We start from the raw sequence: 22,365 nt of genomic DNA on the forward strand, positions 1-22,365 counted from the left end.
GTATTGTTCAATATTATGTATTTTTGTTGTGCAATAAAATTAAATATTTCTCTGAATTGACTGTTTCCAGTGTTTTCATTTCAAATCTAATTTTGCCCTTTAAATTTTGCCCCTTGCATATTTGACAAGGTAAAAAACAGCAAATTTAATAAGGTTGAATTGTGCCTAAATCAGCCCTATATATGCCACCAGAATGCATCATTTCGAGGCAGCATGCCCCCGGACCCCCCTAGCAGCCGGCCCTCCAGGCCAGGCTCTGCATCAGTAGCACTACTCTGACATTTTATTATTTTTTTTTCTGGGGAAAGCCCTGTAATCTAAAACATAATTACGTGATCAGGAATGGCTTTAGTATGATGGTGTATTAGGGCCACTGAAGTTAAAAAAATTACAGAGCTGGGGTGTGGGGGTAATATTCTGAGGAAAATTCAGAATTTCTTCAATTAAAGTTGTAAATGTATGATAAAAAAAACAGATATTCTCTCTGATTGTAAAGTCATTAATTTTCAAGAAAAAAAGTCACAAATTTATGAGAAACAAAACTCGGAAAACAGTGTTTTTGTCAAGTAACCACTTCACTTTGCAAGGTTGGATCAACATCATCACGACCAGTGTTGGGCACGTTACTTTCAAAAAGTAATTAGTTATAGTTGCTAGTTACTTTTCCCAAAAAGTAACTGAGTTACTAACGGAGTTACTTTGTCATAAAAGTAACTAATTACCAGGGAAAGTAATTATTCCGTTACATTTTGTTCCCCCTCAAAAAAAATCAAATTCAATTAGTGTAATCATAATAAAAGTGAATGTTAAATGTGTTTAATGACTGAAATGGACACTTAACAGAACCAATTAGTAACGTTATCTACAGTATATTAATATTTTTGTGGGACAATGTGAGATAAGACATATATCAAATGTAATATATTTTTGTAGTTATTAAAATTATGTTACTAATTACTGGCCACTGACGAGGACAAACGCTTTGTTCCTCGACATAATGTGCATTGCACGTAAACACTCTTGCCTTTTATTTCAAGTAATGAAAAGTAATGTCTGCATTTCCAGTGTGAAAGCGCAGTGCTGGGCTGACCGCTCGCCATCGCTGTGTCTTCTGATTGAAAGAGCACGCAGTAGTGCAGTAGGCGTGGCCTACCTACGTATGTTGTCCAAATCTACTCTGATTGGCTTACTGTGCCGTTGTCTCGTGTCTCCCCACCCCACACTAAAGCAGAGGAAAGAAAGGCTGAGCGAGCAGCGTGCCAGATGAGAACAGCTTTAATAAAGTAATGCATAGTATTTTATTGTAAGTAATGGGAACGGCATTATAACGATGTAAAAAGTAATTAATTAGATTACTCGTTACTAAAAAAAGTAACGCCGTTAGTAATGCCGTTTATTTCTAACGCCGTTATTCCCATCACTGATCACGACACAGATGCCATAGATTTCCAGAGTTATAGGAAATGCAGTCCTTCATCAGTTGCGCAATATAAAAGAATAAAATGTCATTTTGAAACGGCTCAGCTGTTAACTATAACTGAGAGTTATAGGAAGTGGAGTCTGTGTAGTCAACTACCCCTACTATTTTCAGATTTTTCTCATCAATTTTTTTTTTCTCATAAATTTGTCACTTTTTTCTTGTAAGTATCTCAGACTATTAACCCCTCCACCAGCTCAATATTTTTAATATCTGGCCCTAATATGCCATTGTACTCTATTTGAAATGAGATTTGAGATGCCATTGTACTCTATTTGAAATGAGATTTAAACTTTCAAGCATGTTTGTAGGTGGACTGGCTAATTGCAGATAAGTGTGAATGTGTGTGTACATGGTGTCTTGTGTTGTTCTTGTGTCTGATCCAGGATGTATTTCCTGGTTTTATGCCTGGTGGTGTTCGGATAGACTCCAAATCCACCGCAATCCTGACCTGGATAAAGCAGTTACATGAACATTTGTTGGCTGCAGCTGCTTATATTGTGTACAGTGGGTTTGTAAATGATTATATAATATACCAAACTTGAGGATTTTTGATGGTTGCTCTGTAGCTTGGTTCCACAAGCAGGGGCGTGGCCACCGGGGTGGCCGGGGGTGGCATTGGCTACCCCTGAAATTTGGTTGGCCACCCTAAGTGGCCCCCCCTCCCCCCCTCAGTAAGGGAGAAAAAAGGAGGGTTTAATTAATTGCAAAATTTATTTTTCCACACATATGTATAAAAGTACAATTTAAAAGTGTTTTGATGTTGGGCAATATTATTTTTAATTATTTTGTACGCAACAGTATAACTGCTTTTGCGAATAGGTTATTGGCCGCACAGGAAGAACGTCAATTTCATCCAATCACAACAGAAGAAGTTGGACCTCTTTCATGTTAATCAAGCTGGTATGGTTCCTGAGAACACCACCACTGCGGTGGTTAAACGCAAAGATTAATTAAGGTAAGTGAGAATGTCCAAAGTGTGAAAAAAGTGTGAATGTTAGTGTTTAATGTATTGGGAATTTCGCAGGTGATTAGGTAACGTTTGTGTAGCTGAAGTTAAGGAGCTAACGTTAGCAACATTAGCTTGACAGTATGTTATCAGCATTTAGCTGTGCAGTTATGTACTCGCGTATGGGTCCCAAAAAAGACGGTTCGAGCAGAAAAATAGAAAGGTCACACATGTGCGAGTACCGAATTCAGCCCATTCATTCTCATTTTTCTCCAGGAATGAATTCGTGCAAAGAGGATCTAAGTACAGTAACTTTTTCGCACATAAACAAACTTCCCTTTGGCACACCTCTAACACAGCCTGATAGATTTGACTTGAGTCAGGTCGGTGTCCTGAGCAGCCGCCTGAACTAGGCTACGTCCCTCGAGGGAAAAAAAAAAAACACGCAGCCCCACATGCAGACAGTAGCCTCGTCAAAAAATATCACCCCATCGCATTGAGGCTGAATGTCTTTGTCTAAATTGTTGTATGCACCATGTAGTTTGCCATCTCATGTCGTCATATCTCCATCTTTGCATCCTCTGCGTTGTGTTGCTGGGCAAAGATGTGCTCCGATCAAATTGCCATGCGATCTAAACTGTAGGCTACTGTAGCCGTCAACCTAAGTAAAAAGTTAACAAAATGGCGAAGTTATGGGGACATAAAACTAACTTGTGAACTTAAAATAATGCCATGCCATGAGAATTTGTGTTTGTTTAATCTTGATAGGCTACATCAATCACTCATCAGTGTCTATGTTGTGAAAATACTTCCCCCAACTGAGCATCCTTTCCTGTCCTCCTACTTCATGCTTATTGTCAGCTTGGGTAAAGTCAGTTTTATATTGGACATTTATTTAAGTAAATATTCAAAATAGAAACGTGATAGACCTACATCTGAAAAAATGTGACACATGAGGATTGTGGCACATGAGGATATTTGTCTGTTTCAAAGTTGGTTTGACAAAAAACAAGTGTTATTTTTTCTGACAGATCTCGCTTGTATGTTGAATGTTAAATGAATGTCCAATATAAAATGTCTTCATCCAACGTTGAATGTAGGCCTATGGGATGGTCCCAAGGCATTTTGGGAGATGTAGTTTTCTTATAGAGAGAGAAATGTTTGAGTGTTCAAAGTATGGAACACAAAATCAATATGTACTTGTACTAATGTACTATGTATCTATGTATTTGTATTATTAGCAGTATGATCACTAATGGCCTATCAAACATGATAAATGCCTAACTGAGCATTATGGCTTTACTTATTTTCTCAGGGGCAGACTAGGGAAAGAAGGTAGTAATAGCGGGAACGATGAAGAGATCTCAAAACATTGAGACTTTCTTTATTGTAAATAAGAAAAAAAGATCAGCTGCAGGAGACAGTGAGGCTAAGAAATCATCTTCAGGACAGCATTCAGCAGGTAAATAAATCATAAAATTAATAGTGCTAAATGTGTACTTAACCATAAGACAACAAGTTGAAATATATGCCTTATGTTTATGCATTAATGGAATATTTCTTTGTGTGGTCAGAGATTCTCCCCAGTGAGGGAGACAACCACTCAGATGAGGATCCACAAGAGTCTGTATGTGGAAGTTGCAGTGGCAGCGACACAGGCGAGGCTCCACATTCTCTGCTCCCTACATCGTCCGAGTCATCAGGTATTTAACTTCTAGTTTTGCTTGAAGATTAAGGAAAACTTGTACAAAAAATATGGATGAAGCAGTTTGGTGCATTATTTAATAGATGACCCAGGATTAGCTCAGTAATAATAAACTCAGTAATAATTATCTCACTAATTAATCATCAATAAAGTCATATTACTTATAATGTAGTCTACTGGTTATTATTGTCATCACCTAAAATCAGAGGCTGTCATAGGACACTTTAAACCATTTTATGTCAATACAATAGGGGTGTAAAGGTACAAGTACATTTACCGAACCGCTCGAAATCGAACGTTAGGTTCAATACAGTGCTGTATCGAACAGGAGCCTACAGTCAGTTTACATAGGCCATGATTGCATGCTGCCACTACATGTGCAGTGGCTCTTTAATATTCAAGAGGGTACTCATTCATGATTGGGGTGGTTAGGGAAGGATTTTAAATATTCATGAGGAAACTTGTCCGTGATTTGTGCTACTGTGATCATGTGTGACAGAGGTTTGGTTTAATAAACAACGTGCTGAGCAAGCAAATGGTTTAACATGTTATTCCTATACTGTACCGAAACGAATTGTGACCCCAAAACCGAGGTAATCGTGATTTTTGTGTATCGTTACACCCCTACAATACAATATGCCACCCCTCTACAGATTGTGACCCTATTTGGCCCCCCCAAGAAAAAAATCCTAGACACGCCCCTGTCCACAAGGTTTAAAATTGTAGTTTTATCAAAGCCATAGACTTGTACTGATAGACCGTAAACAAAAACAACTTGGAAGATGTGTGCCTTGATCTGAAGAAGTAATTAAGAAGCACAGTTTTGTGAGAAGAAGCTTAAAATGCTTTGTTTCACATAGAGGAAGCTGGAGTCAATCCCAGCTCAACACGCACACCTACAGGGAATTTAGAACAGCCAGTCGACCTGATTCATATGTTTTTGGAATGAAACCCACACAGACACAGGGAGAATATGCAAACTCCACACAGAAAGGCCTTGAACCCAGACCCTTCTTGCTGTAAGGCAACAATGCTGACCACTGCACTGCTCTGACCATGTTATGCTATCTTCAGTTTGACAAAAGTTGTGTAAACCAACAAGAAAGACTTTTTTTGTTTTCAGTTTATGCCTATTGGGTCTCAAAACTTTGCTATACATTCTACCAATGGTGTTTAAATAAAATTCAGATTCTTGGGGTAAAAACTGTATTTTTATTTGTGTTGTTCTACAAGCTGTAAGAATGGCAATTAAGGAATAACATTTATTTTCTATATTAGTATAGTATTATATAATATTAGTATATTGTCCAAATGCATCATTTTTGTAGTGTTAGAGAATTGAAGTCTGAAATTGAAAGTTGTTTTATTTCTCCTGAAATTTGGCAAAGAATTTTAATACAAAAATATTTCTGCAAAACACAAATTGTTGACTCAGTTTCTCCCGCAGATTTTTTAAACTTAGCACTCAATATAAAACACAGGTTTATAAGTCAGACTAACTTCCATTCGTAATGACTGAGAACTTGATATTGAATTATGAGTGAATGTAACTTTATTCAAACACAAATTTGTAGGTTACATCCAATTCAATTTTCAAATACAGGGAACTTTAAATACTTGTTCCTATAACAAACTCCTATAAAACACACACACACACACACACACAGTTTTATGAACTTTAAATAAATAACTTGATTTTTTATCCAAAAATACAGTTTACTCAAATATTTGTGTGTGGAATGTTGACAGTTTTTTTAAGCTGAAGTGATCACAGTGTTCATACAAGAGTATGAATTAAAAAAAAAAGGTTGTCACAAGAAAGGAGTAACAATATATGAATTCATTATCTCGTGTATTTTATTGTTGATGGTATTTTTCTATATATTTATAGGATGTTAAACAAGCAGACTGAATCAATAAAATTAACATTTTCATTCTGAGCTGAAGCAGAGTTGTCATGAATATGAATAAATATGAGTGGGTGGAGCAACATGTCGAGATGTCAGAGAAAATCTCACATGCACAACACAGGCATCTGTTTCTAAAGCTAGAGGTCTGAACTAAACACTCAGAATAACAATGTTACTCCTCTTAGTTTTCTTCAGTATCACTGATATTGGTAAGTCATATACATTACACATGAAATAATAATTTTTTTTATCATTAAGAAGAACAATTTCTGTATGAATATCTGCATTTATGATGAAAATATGACAATATTATTATAATGTTTTTTTTTCTAACAGAGGCTGCTGACAACAGCATTAAATCAAACCAAACTAATGTATTTTCAACTGAAGGCAGCAACACCACACTGTCCTGCACATACGAGTATACTGGATATACTGGATCAGAGATCAGTCTCCACTGGTATCGACAAAAACCTGGATCAAGACCTGAGTTTCTGCTGCTGATTCTTGAAAGCAGTGGAAGTATCATACACACTAAACCCCCTCATCAACGAGTGTCCATCAAACTTGATAAAGCGAGTAAGAAAGTGGATCTGCTCATCTCCTCTGCTGCTGTATCAGACTCTGCACTGTACTACTGCGCTCTGAGGCCCACAGTGACAGGAAACCCAACTACACTGTACAAAAAGCACTACACAAGACTGGAACAGAGCCATGCTTTTCTCACACGATGGAGCTCTGTACATGTTTACCCTCACTTCTTCATCATATCAGTTTAACCATCATTTTTACACTGACAATATGTTGTGGTAATACGTTATTTTAAAGGAAGACAATATTGGAGGTAAACTAATGTCTTATTCTTGGTAGAATAAAGCCCAACTTGCACTTCACTATTCTTTAGTCTTTATTTATAAAGACCTGTATTTCTTTATAATTATAATAACTACAATATGTTTCCTCTGTTATGAAACAGGCCTTAAATTATCACTAGAAGCAAAAAAGCACTAAACAAGTTTTTAATAAGTTCATATACATCCCACTTTCTAAAGTCAAGCTCTTGCAAATCCACAGTGATTTTACACAGTGAGGTGGGTTTTAGTGAAATGAAGTCATTATTGAAAATTTCTGATATATATTAGCCTGGGGGGCGGCACGGTGGTGTAGTGGTTAGCGCTGTCGCCTCACAGCAAGAAGGTCCTGGGTTCGAGCCCCGGGGCTGGCGAGGGCCTTTCTGTGTGGAGTTTGCATGTTCTCCCCGTGTCCGCGTGGGTTTCCTCCGGGTGCTCCGGTTTCCCCCACAGTCCAAAGACATGCAGGTTAGGTTAACTGGTGACTCTAAATTGACCGTAGGTGTAAATGTGAGTGTGAATGGTTGTCTGTGTCTATGTGTCAGCCCTGTGATGACCTGGCGACTTGTCCAGGGTGTACCCCGCCTTTCGCCCATAGTCAGCTGGGATAGGCTCCAGCTTGCCTGCGACCCTGTAGAAGGATAAAGCGGCTAGAGATAATGAGATGAGATATTAGCCTGGTGGATACACAGTACAACTAGGAACAGCTATTACACATAATATAATCTTATACCTTTTATACATTTACTTAAAAATGAGAAAATTGTCATGCATGTGTGCAATCTACTTTCAGTGTTTCCTCTTTTTATAATAAACTGTTTATTTGTGAATTATTCTTAAATGCTTCAATATGTCTCAAGGCTTGTAAAAATATTTCTGCGAACAAAGACTAAACAATGGGAGAAAATCTTTCAGCAACATTAGTAACAGCCGAACATTGGCACCAGTTACCAGTTCTGTTCATACGAACTTTCATTTCTGAGAGGATCCATAAGCAAAACTCTTCTTTAACATAATGAGAGCATGAAAACTGATTCCATCATTGTCTTGATTGTTGGATTTTAAGTCATCCTTTTAATGTACTTCTTATGTTTAATGACAGTTTTTCAATGAAAAATACTGTTTCACAAAAATGTTCAGTGATTCCTTGATGACTTCTGTTAAAAGCGAGTTTGGATATTTGGGGTTTATATTCTTTTTTCAGGTTTTTTTTTCACAATCTATTTTTTTTTATACCAACACAAAAGCTATACAGTACAACAAAACAAAGACAAGAGACAAAGACAACAGTGCACAAACAATGAGCACTAGATGTGCAGTGAACCAAGGGAAGAGGCAGATTTTCAAAAGTGCAAATTAAATCCTTAAGTGATTTATACAGTATCAGTGATTTGTATCAGTTTTTTTCTACCATTTTCTACACCGCAAAACAATACTGAAGACACCAAAACTTTGAAACAACATATGGAACACACATAGAACTATGTGACATACAAAAAAGTAAAAAAAAAAATCCCACAGGCTACAGGAATGACAGACCGCATAAGAAACAAGGGGATGGGGGCGTCGTGGCTCGGGTGGATAGGGCGCCATTCCGGGGACCCGGGTTCGGTTCCGACCCGGGGTCATTTCCTGGTCCCTCCCCATCTCTCTCCTGCTCATTTCCTATCTCTGCACTGTCCTGCCCAATAGAGGGTGGAAAAAGCCCAAAAAAAATCTTTAAAAAAAAATAAGGGGATACAAAAAATGACAAAACCTACACAATGATCGCAATGTAAAAGATAGTGCAAAAACCCCATCATCCCACCAGTGAAGCAGGCAGGGGCCCAATACAGACACGGCAACCACCGATGGGCCACATCACCGCCCCCGGGACCCCAGACAGACCAAACACAGGGCAGCAAACGGGAGAGTAGAGCCGACACCAGTGCGCAGCTTTGTCCTCGACCTGCACTGCAACGACCTCATCCCATCTCTCCTGCACATCTAACAGTGTGTGTGTGAGTGAGAGAGAGATTTTGATCATATATATATATATATATATATATATAATCAAAATCTCTCTATTCTTTATTCATTTTTTTATTTCACAATCTATTTTATTTACTACACACAGATCAAAACCTCTCTCTCTCTCTCTCTGTGCGTGTGTGCACTTATAAGGGAGATCATTACCCCCTTGACACTGTGGATAACAGTTGAAATAATCAAGACTGCATGATTGGGGGGTAACAGTGAACTGAGCGAGCACAGAGAATACATTTACCTCATTATTTAGCTTATTATTTGCTCATTCTTTCGTGTGAACGTTTGTTCATTTAATTAAAAACATGCTTGGAAGAAAAGAAATTGCCAAAAATGTAAAATAGTTTCATTCATCAATTACCACATTACATCATGCTTCCAGATGATACATATATGTTCTTTACCAGCTGGGAGGTCCGTATGGTGAAATACTGTACCGTGACCGAGGTCTTGAAAGTACTGAGCGAGGCCCTCTGGGCCAAGGTCAGTATTCAAGGCCAAGGTCACGGTATTTCACCATACGGACCGACCTTAAGCTGGTAAATAATATATTTATTTTTTTCTTTACAAAATTCTAACAGAAAACAAGAGTGCCTGAAAGGGAAAACCGAGCTGAGGCGAGCTGCCATTTTGAATCCTCATTCACAGCTGTAATGCAAATGGCTTCCTCCTCGGTATACAAGTGCACTTCCATGGCAGGAAATAAACTACATTTTGCTCGGCGTTAGCAACAGTTACAGGATTTTAGCTTTCTCCTGAAATGTTTTCTTTTATTTCTTCTTCCTCAGGGTCGTAAAACTCGCTTTCATTGTGAAGACTGTCGTTATCGCTATCCATGCTGTAAAATTAATGCTATTCTCCTGAGAAATGCTGGCAAAAATGTATAAGATTTTTGATAATCTTATTTAAAAAAAAAGATAAATGTTGACAAAAAAATACTACTATGTTTGTTGTTGTTGTGAACGAGCGAGTTGCCAGAGGTCCATAACCGGGGTCCATAACTGGGGTCCATATTGTAGGATACGGACCCGCTTGCCAGCCAATCAGAGCGCAGGATTTGATGGAAACCGGACCACGAAAAAAATAATACATATTATTTTAAACACTTTATATTTCATTAGATTTTGGTTAAAAAGGAACACCATGAGACCTTACTGATTGGATTTAGCAACTACTAATGTTTATATCGGTGACATGACTGCCTAGGTGGTAACATGAGCTTGCCGAAATAGCTCAGTAGGGAGAGCGTTAGACTGAAGATCTAAAGGTCCCTGGTTCAATCCCGGGTTTCGGCACTGTGGTGTGTGTTCATCTAAGCTTTTGACCAAGGGTCTGTTTGATTTTTTTTGCCAGGTCGCTGTCAGTATATGCCAGTAATTTGGTGGCGAAAATAATCTGGCCTCTGTTCCATGATGTAATGTTTAGCACTGTGGACTTTGACTCTAGTGGTCTGAGTTAAAATCTCTGTAGATTCTTTGTTTGCAGCTTGTAATATACACAGATTGTCTCAACTACAGGGTCCTTTTGGTCAAGAACGCTGTCATGTCCCAAACCCTTTGTTTCCGTTAAAGTGCTTGTCTTACGAAAATTACACCTTATAAAACTAGACATGTTAAATAGTTTACTGTCTAAATTGTATTTTAATATGAGACCAGGGACATGTTCTGTTAAGTTGGTAACGTTTGGCTCTTTGAGTCCGCCATTACACGAACGCGTTCCTGGTAAGTTACTGTTCATTCAAAGAAGTGATGTCATATGCAAAACGCTTGAAAGTTTGTGGCATTTCTGGCTTCGTCTACTTTGCAAAGTGTAGCACATTTTAATTTTTTTTTTAATTCCACAACAAAACTAAAACCAAAGCATGCCTCCTCAGGGGTGTGTCCTTCAAGGCTGTTCAAGTGTAGCCGATAAAAAAAGCAGAATTTTGATCCAGAATTTTGAAAGATTATCACACTACATGCTAAGATCACTTGAACCACAGTTGGTGAAAACTGTATGATTTTCTTAAGTAAAGAAAATCACAAAGAGGCAATATCATAATTTAAATCAAAATCGTTAATACTTAAGATTTCTTTTATCCAAAGAAATATATTATAGGGGGTGGCATGGCAGTGCAGTGGTTAATACTGTCACTTCACAGCAAGTAGGTTATGGGTTTGAACCTTCCTGTTTGGAGTTTGCATGTTTTCCCCATGCCTGCGTGGGTTTCCTCTGGGTGCTCCAGTTTCTTCCCACAGTCCAAAGACATGCAGATTAAGTCAACTGGTTATTCTTACTTGCCCCTTGGTGTGAATGTGAGTGGAAATAGCTGTCTGTCTCTCTGTGTTAACCCCACAATAGATTGGCAACCTGTCCAAGGTATACCCTGTCTCCCGTCAGCCACCAATATCAGCTGTTATTGGTTCCAGCTCACCAGAGACCCACAATGGATAAGCATTTTAGAAAATAAATTAATTAATATATTATAGTAACTCATATTAGTCTATAACTCTTTTTCAACAATATTACTCAAAATTTAGCAAAACATGTACATTAGCAAAATTAACATACATCATAAACTATATTATCCACATTTAATGTTTGTTTTAATGAATGGATTTTTAATCCATCTTTGTAATCCTGCTGCAGTATCAGACTCTGCACTGTCGTCCTGCACCCTGGAGCTCACAGTGACACAAAACTCAAACACACGGCCTTCTCCAAACTCGGTCAGATTAGGATGAGTTCAGATTTAATTAAAACTTTATTAATTGAAGTCCATACAGTGTTCGACAGCAGCACTTCCTGGGTGTGCACTTCTTACAGATGTGTTCCCTCATGTGGAAAGTTCAGCACAGACAGCACTATTATACAGAGTCCTCACAGAGCTGTGTTCAGAAATGGCTCAACCATACAATTTACTGTACACAGTGAGATACATCCCACTGATTCTCACTGTCGCAACAGGTAATTAACTTTCATCAGCTCATCATTACATTAATTAGTACAATCATGAATTATTACAATACATTTTAACTGTTACTTCATTGTATTAATTAATACCCATGTTTGTTTTCATCTAGTAATTTCTTAATTTATTAAGTCTGTATTTGGTTTAAAAAATACTTAACTGATTTATTTATTCATATTCTTTTTCACAACAGGCAGTTTTGCAGACAAAATTTGGCCGACAGATGAAGATGCCAACATTGTCAGGAAAGAAACAGACACTATTACTCTGAAATGTTCATATGAGTCAAGCAGTGAGAGCATTTGGCTTTACTGGTACAAACAATATCCGAACAGCGCACCACAGTTTTTACTGTATAAAGGTGCAGGGTCAAACTCAGATGATGATAGCACTCCTGATGATAGTCGATTAGAGTCAGAAACTCTAGATAACCCTAGATACTCAACAGAACTTACTATCAGAGGTCTAAAGCTCTCAGATTCTGCGCTCTATCACTGTGCTCTCAGAGTAGGAGTAGCACAGTAATACACAGTCATTAACAGGCTGTACAAAAACATACAAATGGTATACATGAAGCTTCTAAAACCACAGATCAAAGATACTCACTTTACCAGTTTGTCAGTTAACCGCAGACAACCAGCATTTGTGGTAACACATGCACCTGGAGGAAATAGAACAGAATAATAATGAGGGATTAACACAACAACTCCACATTAATCACAGTGAATTCACAAACCTACATGTTTCATTCTCCAAAATATTTTAATGACACTTCCAGATCCATTGTGTCAGGTTTTGCTGGTGTGCACTGTGTGGAATAAAACTAATGAACTCTTTTTCAGGTTTCCCCATAACCTACTGTAATTAATTTTCATTTGTTCATTCATTCACTCATTCATTTACTCATGTGTTTAGTATGCATGTAGGTATATATGTACAAACAGATGTGACTTAAATCATACAGATACAAAAAAAAAAAAAATGAAATAGAAAAATAAGAAAATTCCCAGTGGAATTTGCTTTTCCTTTTTCCATCGCAAGATTTGATTGCACTGAACTTTGATGAATATAGGTCATGTACGCGATTCTCCCCCTTATGGAATCAATTTTGTGCCAAAATGTTCATACAATACTTTTGAAATATCAAACAAAAACGACAAATCAAAATACAAAAAAAGAAAAAAAGTAAATTTTTTAGACTGGCAAACAAATTATTCGTGTAATCGTGCAAAATATCAGTCTTTTACTCTTCAGAAACCTTTTATTTTTGTTCCATGTCTTTCTCAGTTTTGTTTGACGTAATTTATTTTGGTTGCGATTCCAGCTCTCTCGTTTGCGCTCCCTGACTTTTTGCTTGCAGTTTTGGCACAAACTTCACGTGTGGGTGGGCTGTCCAGGAATGCATTCCCATTGGCTAACTTGTGTTTGACTGACAGCTACGCTCAGCCATTCCCTGGAGGCTGTTGCGGCCATTTCTTACTCGGATTCTGGCGGACTGTTTGACGAGTGACCGATCCATTGACGGTAAACAAGGATCGAGTGGACTCCAGTGGCGACTATGATATTTAATTTACACTTTGTTGAATTAATTCAATATCATAGTCGCCACTGAAGTCCACTCGATCCTTGTTTACCGTCAATGGATCGGTCACTCATCAAACAGTCCGCCAGAATCCGAGTAGGGAATGGCTGAGCGTAGCTGTCAGTCAAACACAAGTTAGCCAATGGGAATGCATTCCTGGACAGCCCACCCACACGTGAAGTTTGTGCCAAAACTGCAAGCAAAAAGTCAGGGAGCGCAAACGAGAAAGCTGGAATCGCAACCAAAATAAATTACGTCAAACAAAACTGAGAAAGACGCAGAACAAAAATAAAAGGTTTCTGAAGAGTAATAGACTGATATTTTGCACGATTACACGAATAATTTGTTTGCCAGTCTAAAAAAATTTACTTTTTTTTTCTTTTTTTGTATTTTGATTTGTCGTTTTTGTTTGATATTTCAAAAGTATTGTATGAACATTTTGGCACAAAATTGATTCCATACCCCCCTGGAGTTCACTGCAGTGAGACTCTGTGTGTGTGTGTTTTTTTTTTCCTATACTTTCTTTCTGTCTGTACTATGAAAGCTTGTACTGATAGACCATAAAAAGCCAACTTGGAAGATGAAGAAGTAATTAAGAAGCAGAGATCTGTGAGAGGGCAGCATGGTGGTGTAGTGGTTAGTGCTGCCGCCTCATAGTAAGAAGGTCCGGGTTCGAGCCCTGTGGCTGATAAGGGCCTTTCTGTGCAGAGTTTGCATGTTCTCCCTGTGGGTTTCCCCCACAGTCCAAAAACATGCAGGTTAGGTTAACTGGTGACTCTAAATTGACCGTAGGTGTGAGTGTAAATGGTTGTCTATGTGTCAGCCTTGTGATGACCTGGCGACTTGTCCAGGGTGTACCCTGCCTTTCGCCCATAGTCAGCTGGGATAGGCTCCAGCTTGCCTGCGACCCTGTAGAACAGGATAAAGTGGCTAGAGATAATGAGATGAGTTCTGTGAGAAGAAACTTAAAATGCTTTGTTTCACAGAGAGGATGCTGAAGTCAATCCCAGCTCAACACCTACGGGGAATTTAGAACAGCCAGTCAGCCTGATTCATATGCCTTTGGGAAGAAACAGACACAGGGAGAATATGTAAACTCCACACAGAAAGGCCTTGAACCCAGACCCTTCTTGCTGTAAGGCATCAATGCTGACCACTGCACCGCTCTGACCGCGTTATGCTATCTTCAATTTGACAAAAGTTGTGTAAAGCAACAAGAAAGACCTTTTTTTTTTTAGTTTATGCCTATTGGGTCTCAAAACTTTGCTCTAAATTCTACCAATGGTGTTTAAATAAAATTCAGATTCTTGGGGCAAAAACTGTATTTTTATTTATGTTGCTCTACAAGCTGTAAGAATGGCAATTAAGTAATAACATTTATTTTCTATATTAGTATAGTGTCATTTCATTATCTCTAGCCACTTTATCCTTCTACAGGGTCACAGGCAAGCTGGAGCCTATCCCAGCTGACTACGGGCGAAAGGCGGGGTACACCCTGGACAAGTCGCCAGGTCATCACAGGGCTGACACATAGACACAGACAACCATTCACACCTACAGTCAATTTAGAGTCACCAGTTAACCTAACCTGCATGTCTTTGGACTGTGGGGGAAACCGGAGCAAACCCACGCGGAGAACATGCAAACTCCACACAGAAAGGCCCTCACCGGCCCTGGGGCTCAAACCCAGGACCTTCTTGCTGTGAGGCAACAGCGCTAACCACTACACCACCATGCCGCCTTATATTAATATAGTATTATATAATATTAGTATTTGTACAAATGCATCATTTTTGTTTTAGAGAACTGAAGTCTGAAGTTGAAAGTTGTTTTTTTTTCCTCCCAAAATTTGGCAAAGAATTTTAATGCAAAAATATTTCTGCAAAACACAAATTGTTGACTCAGTTTCTCCCTCAGATTTTTTAAACTTAGCACTCAATATAAAACACACATTTGTAAGTCAGACTAACTTCCATTCGTAATGACCGAGAACTGGATATAGAATTATGAGTGAATGTAACTTTATTCAAACACAAATTTATAGGTTACATCCAATTCAATTTTCAAATACAGGGAACGTTAAATACTTGTTCTTATAACAAACTCCTCTAAAACACACACACACACACACACACACACACACAGTTTTATGAACTTTAAATAAATAACTTGAATTTTTATCCAAAAGTACATTTTACTCAAATATTGGTATGTGGAATGTTGACAGTTTTTTTTTAAGCTGAAGTGACCACAGTGTTCATACAAGAGTATGAATTAAAAAAAAAAGGTTGTCACAAGAAAGGAGTAACAATATATGAATTCATGATCTAGTGTATTTTATTGTTGATGGTATTTTTCTATATATTTATAGGATGTTAAGCAAGCAGACTGAATCAATAAAATTAACATTTTCATTCTGAGCTGAAGCAGAGTTGTCATGAATATGAATATGAGTGGGTGGAGCAACATGTCGAGATGTCAGAGAAAATCTCAAACGCACAACACAGGCATCTATTTCTAAAGCTAGAGGTCTGAACTAAACACTCAGAATAACAATGTTACTCCTCTTAGTTTTCTTCACTATCACTGATATTGGTAAGTCATATACATTACACATGAAATAATATTTTTTTATCATTAAGAAGCACAAATTTCTGTATGAATATCTGCATTTATGATGAAAATATCACAATATTATTATAATGTTTTTTTATAACAGAGGCTGCTGACAACAGCATTAAATCAAACCAAACTAATGTATTTTCAACTGAAGGCAGCAACACCACACTGTCCTGCACATACACTGGATATACTGGACCAGAGACCAGTCTCCACTGGTATCGACAAAAACCTGGATCAAGACCTGAGTTTCTGCTGCTGATTCTTGAAAGCAGTGGAAGTGTCATACACACTCAACCCCCTCATCAACGACTGTCCATAAAACTTGATAAAACGAGTAAGAAAGTGGATCTGCTCATCTCCTCTGCTGCAGTGACAGACTCTGCACTGTACTACTGCGCTCTGAGGCCCACAGTGACAGGAAACCCAACTACACTGTACAAAAAGCACTACACATGACTGCAGCAGAGCCGTGCTTTTCTCACAAGATGGAGCTCTGTACATGTTTACTCTCACTTCTTCATGATGTCAGTTTAACTATCATTTTTACACTGACAATATGTTGTGGTAATACGTTATTTTAAAGGAAGACAATATTAGAGGTGAACCATTGTCTTATTCTTGGTAGAATAAAGCCCAACTTGCACTTCACTATTCTTTAGTCTTTATTTATAAAGACCTGTATTTCTTTATAATTATAACAACTACAATATGTTTCCTCTGTTATGAAACAGGCCTTAAGTTATCACTAAAAGCTAAAAAGCACTAAACAAGTTTGCAATAAGTTCATATACATCCCACTTTCTAAAGTCAAGATTCTGCAGAGTCTGAATTTTACAATGATATTTGTGTGTTAGCTTCTTGTAATCCACAGTGATTTTACACAGTGAGGTGTGTTTTAGTGAAATGAAGTCATTATTGAGAATTTCTGATAGATATTAGCCTGCTGGATACACAGTACAACTAGGAACAGCTATTACACATAATATAATGTTGTACCTTTTATATATTTACTTAAAAATGAGAAAATTGTCATGCTTGTGTGCAATCTACTTTCAGTGTTTCCTCGTTTTATAATAAACTGTTTATTTGTGAATTATTCTTAAATGCTTCAATATGTCTCAAGACTTGTAAAATATTTCTGCGAACAAAGACTAAACGATGGGAGAAAATCTTTCAGCAACATTGGTAACAGCCAAACATTGGCACCAGTTACCAGTTCTGTTCATACGAACTTTCATTTCTGAGAGGATCCATAAGCAATACTCTTCTCTAACATAATGAGAGCATGAAAACTGATTCCATCATTGTCTTGATTGTTGGATTTTAAGTCATCCTTTTAATGTACTTCTTATGTTTAATGACAGTTTTTCAATGAAAAAATACTGTTTCACAAAAACGTTCAGTGATTCCTTGATGACTTCTGTTCAATGCGAGTTTGGATATTTGGGATTTATATTCTTTTTTCAGGTTTTTTTTTCACAATCTATTTTTTTTATTATTATACCAACACAAAAGCTAAACAGTACAACAAAACAAAGACAAGAGACAAAGACAACAGTGCACAAACAATGAACACAAGATGTGCAGTGAACCAAGGGAAGAGGCAGATTTTCAAAAGTGCAAATTAAATCCTAAAGTGATTTATACAGTATCAGTGATTTGTATCAGTTTTTTTTCTATTACCATTTTCTACACCGCAGAACAATTCTGAAGACACCAAAACTTTGAAACAACATATGGAACACACACAGAACTATGTGACATACAAAAAAGTAAAAAGAAAAAATCCCACAGGCTACAGGAATGACAGACCGCATAAGAAACAAGGGGATACAAAAAATGACAAAACCTACACAATGATCGCAATACAAAAGAACAGTAAAAGATAGTGCAAAAACCCCATCATCCCACCAGCGAAGCAGGCGATGGGTCACATCACCGCCCCCAGGACCCCAGACAGACCAAACACAGGGCAGCAAACGGGAGAGTAGAGCCGACACCAGTGCGCCGCTTTGTCCTCGACCTGCACTGCAACGACCTCATGCCATCTCTCCTGCACATCTAACATTGTGTGTGTGAGTGAGAGAGAGATTTTGATCATATGATCAAAATCTCTCTATTCTTTATTTATTTTTTTATTTCACAATCTATTTTATTTACTACACACAGATCAAAACCTCTCTCTCTCTCTCTGTGCGTGTGTGCACTTATAAGGGAGATCATTACCCCCTTGACACTGTGGATAACAGTTGAAATAATCAAGACTGCATGATTGGGGGGTAACAGTGAACTGAGCGAGCACAGAGAACACATTTACCTCATTATTTAGCTTATTATTTGCTCATTCTTTCGTGTGAATGTTTGTTCATTTAATTAAAAACAAGCTTGGAAGAAAAGAAATTGCCAAAAACGTAAAATAGTTTCATTCATCAATTACCACATTACCTATGTAATACTTCCAAATGATACCTATATGTTATTTACCAGCTGGGAGGTCCGTATGGTGAAATACCATGACTGAGGTCTTGAAAGTACTGAGCGAGGCCCTCTGGGCTGAGGTCAGTATTCAAGGTCACGGTCAGGGGCGTCACTAGACCCAAGACCATACTGGGGCACAAAAGGGGCACAGGAAATGTATGCGAGCGCGCGAAGCGCGCGAGCTAAAAATTTTGCACTATATTTATATTTATATTTTTTATATAATATATATTACATTTTATGTAATATATATTATATTTTATGTAATATATATTTATATATTGATATTTATATTTAGAAACGGCCTGCTTAAAACTAGTCACTAGAGCTGTAAAACTCAAAATGATTACGAGGACACTGAATCCAGGTCAATCATTTAATAATAACAGTATGAATATTTGCAACATTTGTGATAATAGCAATGTAATACTTATACTGTTGGTAATATTGTAAAAGAACATATTAACATACAATACAACACCGCCGAGTTTTTAAACTCAACCAAGAGTACTTAATGGCCAACAGTATTCACACTTGATACCTTTTAAATCACCAAACATATCTTTGTAAGCACACGCATTTTCAGCATTGAACATCTCTAAACACAATCCAAAAGCCTCTAAAAGCACCACTGTGTGTGTGTGTGTGTGTGTGTGTGTGTGTTACAAAAATGACAGTGGAATTACTGTCTACTAACCTGTAAACAGTTGAAAAACACGGAGAGATGGTTTCCCCTGCTCTGAATTTCATTGCATCTGAGAGCTGCTGGAGTCTGCGGTCCCCATAGCAACCAAGATGTTACTCATGTCACGCGCACACTTTTTTCACATTGCTTAGTGTGCGCGAGGCCAGCCAAAACTACCAATGTAAAAGCATTGTAGATGGTCTTCTTCGCGCATCGGTTAGCCTACCCCACGTTATGAATTAATTAAATTGCAGCTATTCCCAAGTTTAAAATTCAGAGCGTTTCGTCACTGGATTTTTTTTACTGGGGCACTACAGATCTATACTGGGGCACGTGCCCCAGTAAAATACCCCTGGCGACGCCGATGGTCACGGTATTTCACCATACAGACTGACCTTAAGCTGGTAAATAATATACTGTATTTATTTTTTTCTTTACCAAATTCTAACAGAAAACAAGAGCACCTGAAAGGGAAAACCGAGCTGAGGTGAGCCGCCATTTTGAATCCTCATTCACGGCTGTAATGCAAATGGCTTCCTCCTCGGTATACAAGTGCACTTCCATGGCAGGAAAAAAACTACATTTTGCTCGGTGTTAGCAACAGTTACAGGATTTTAGCTTTCTCTTGAAATGTTTTCTTTTATTTCTTCTTCCTCAGGGTAGTAAAACTTGCTTTCATTGTGAAGACTGTTGTTATCACTATCCATGCTGTAAAATTAATGCTATTCTCCTGAGAAATGCTGGTAAAAATTTATAAGATTTTTGATAATCTTATTTAAAAAAAGATAAATGTTGACAAAAAATGCTACTATGTTTGTTGTTGTTGTGAACGAGCGAGTCGCCAGAGGTCCATAACCGGGGTCCATAACTGGGGTCCATATTGTAGGATACGGCCCCGCTTGCCAGCCAATCAGAGCGCAGGATTTGATGGAAACCGGACCACGAAAAAAATAATACATACTATTTTAAACACTTTATATTTCATTAGATTTTGGTTAAAAAGGAACACCATGAGACCTTACTGACTGGATTTAGCAACTACTAATGTTTATATTGGTGACATGACTACTTAGATAGTAGCATGCGCTTGCCGAAATAGCTCAGTAGGGAGAGCATTAGACTGAAGATCTAAAGGTCCCTGGTTCAATCCCAGGTTTTGGCACTGTGGTGTGTGTTCATCTAAGCCAGGGGTGTCAAACCTGATCCATAAAGGGCCTTGTGGCTGCAGGTTTTCATTCCAGCCATGCAGCAGCACACCTGACTTGGCTCATTCAATCAACTGAACTGTCTTCACACAGTCAAATACTTGCAGCCACACCCACCCTTGATTAAAGGGTGGGTGTGTCAGTTGATTGAATAAGCCAAATCAGGGTGCTGCTGCATGGCTGGAATGAAAACCTGCAGCCACACGGCCCTTTATGGATCAGGTTTGACACGCCTGATCTAAGCTTTTGACCAAGGGTCTGTTTGATTTTTTTTGCCAGGTCGCTGTCAGTATATGCCAGTAATTTGGTGGTGAAAACAATCTGGCCTCTGTTCCATGATGTAATGTTTAGCACTGTGGACTTTGACTCCAGTGACCCGAGTTAAAATCTCTGTAGATTCTTTGTTTGCAGCTTGTAATATACACAGATTGTCTCAACTACAGGGTCCTTTTGGTCAAGCATGCTGTCATGTCCCAAACCCTTTGTTTCCATTAAAGTGCTTGTCTTACGAAAATTACACCTTATAAAACTAGACATGTTAAATAGTTTACTGTCTAAATTGTATTTTAATATGAGACCAGGGACATGTTCTGTTTAGTTGGTAAAGTTTGGCTCTTTGAGTCTGCCATTACACAAACGTGTTCCTGGTAAGTTACTGCTCATTCAAAGAAGTGGCGTCATATGCAAAACGCTTGAAAGTTTGTGGCATTTCTGGCTTCATCTGCTTTGCAAAGTGTAGCACATTTTAATTTTTTTTTTAATTCCACAACAAAACCAAAGCATGCCTCCTCAGGGGTGTGTCCTTCAAGGCTGTTCAAGTGTAGCCGATAAAAAAAGCAGAATTTTGATCCATTGTAGCCTAAAGTCAGCAGGACACTTGTGGAATGAATGGGTTTGATTTGTACTGACAAAGAGAGGTAACTTCAAGCCGACAGGATGGTTTGGTGTCTGCTCCATACATTTTGAAAAAGATAAATTTATGAGGCAGATTCACATAGAAGGATTTGAGCGATGTCTGGTACATGAACCAGTTCCTACGATCTGGAAACAAAAGCCAGCAACGCCATCCCAAAGAGCTCACCGCACAGTAAGGGTCAAGCTTGCATTTAGCCTGTTGCTTGAATTTATGAGTTGTCCATCAGCATCGCCAGACCCATTTCACTGGGGCACGTGCCCCAGTATATATCTGCTGTGCCCCAGTAAAATTTCCTGATCACATTTCAGAAACAGTAATGTATTTGGCACTGCGGAATAACCGTATATGACCGATGCGTGCAAATCGCACCCATTCACCTCTATTAAATTGCTGGTTGAACACTCATCACACAATTAACACACATATATCACATGAAACCACATGACTTGAGCTTCCCAAAGGTGCTACCCACGAGTTCCTGTGATAAACAATTTGTGATAAATTGAACATCAATGAATTCACATCAGATTTAATGATATTCTGCATACAGCTCTGCGTCCATCTCCACACCCATTCTTATCGGCACAATACCTCACTAACCCCTGAGTTTACATGACAAACCATACATCAAAATAAACAACAGTCCCTACCATTTCAAATGCTATAAAGTATTCATCCGTGCCTTTTGCCTTTCTCAAGTAATCCAGTTTTTAAATTACAGCAAATTACAGCAAAAATTTGTCTCCAACTTTGGAATGATATTCTAATGTAGCTTACATTACGTAATGTCGGTGCATGATATATTTTTACAAATTATTGCTAAGACATACAGTAGGCTATGTTGCCAGATTCCAGACAATACACACAAGTATGAAAAGATATTTCGGTTGCCATGCTTCCTATAGTGGCATACATTCAAGAACATGGAAAATTCATAAACGCAAAATGTTTTTCCTTTACACAAAAGCCTGATGTAAATATGCAAATATTATCATAACCTAGACTGCCTT

The 22,365-nt window shown here is 38.1% G+C and overlaps 2 non-coding genes and 1 gene segment (V, D, J or C); all 3 read left to right on the forward strand.

The window, feature by feature from the left end:
• Nucleotides 1-10,139: 10,139 nt before the first annotated feature.
• trnaf-gaa (transfer RNA phenylalanine (anticodon GAA)) lies at nt 10,140-10,212 on the forward strand. Its single transcript has one exon. It is a non-coding gene; the product is annotated as a tRNA-Phe (tRNA).
• A 1,584-nt stretch (nt 10,213-11,796) lies between these two features.
• LOC132884391 (T cell receptor alpha variable 14/delta variable 4-like) lies at nt 11,797-12,392 on the forward strand. The segment is given in 2 exon segments: nt 11,797-11,863; nt 12,061-12,392. Coding segments are annotated over 2 exon segments (399 nt in total).
• A 7,931-nt stretch (nt 12,393-20,323) lies between these two features.
• Nucleotides 20,324-20,396, forward strand: trnaf-gaa (transfer RNA phenylalanine (anticodon GAA)). The gene has a single exon. It is a non-coding gene; the product is annotated as a tRNA-Phe (tRNA).
• Nucleotides 20,397-22,365: the final 1,969 nt, after the last annotated feature.

The sequence above is a fragment of the Neoarius graeffei genome, chromosome 1 (genome assembly GCF_027579695.1).
Source record: "Neoarius graeffei isolate fNeoGra1 chromosome 1, fNeoGra1.pri, whole genome shotgun sequence".
NCBI classification, from domain to species: Eukaryota; Metazoa; Chordata; class Actinopteri; order Siluriformes; family Ariidae; genus Neoarius; species Neoarius graeffei.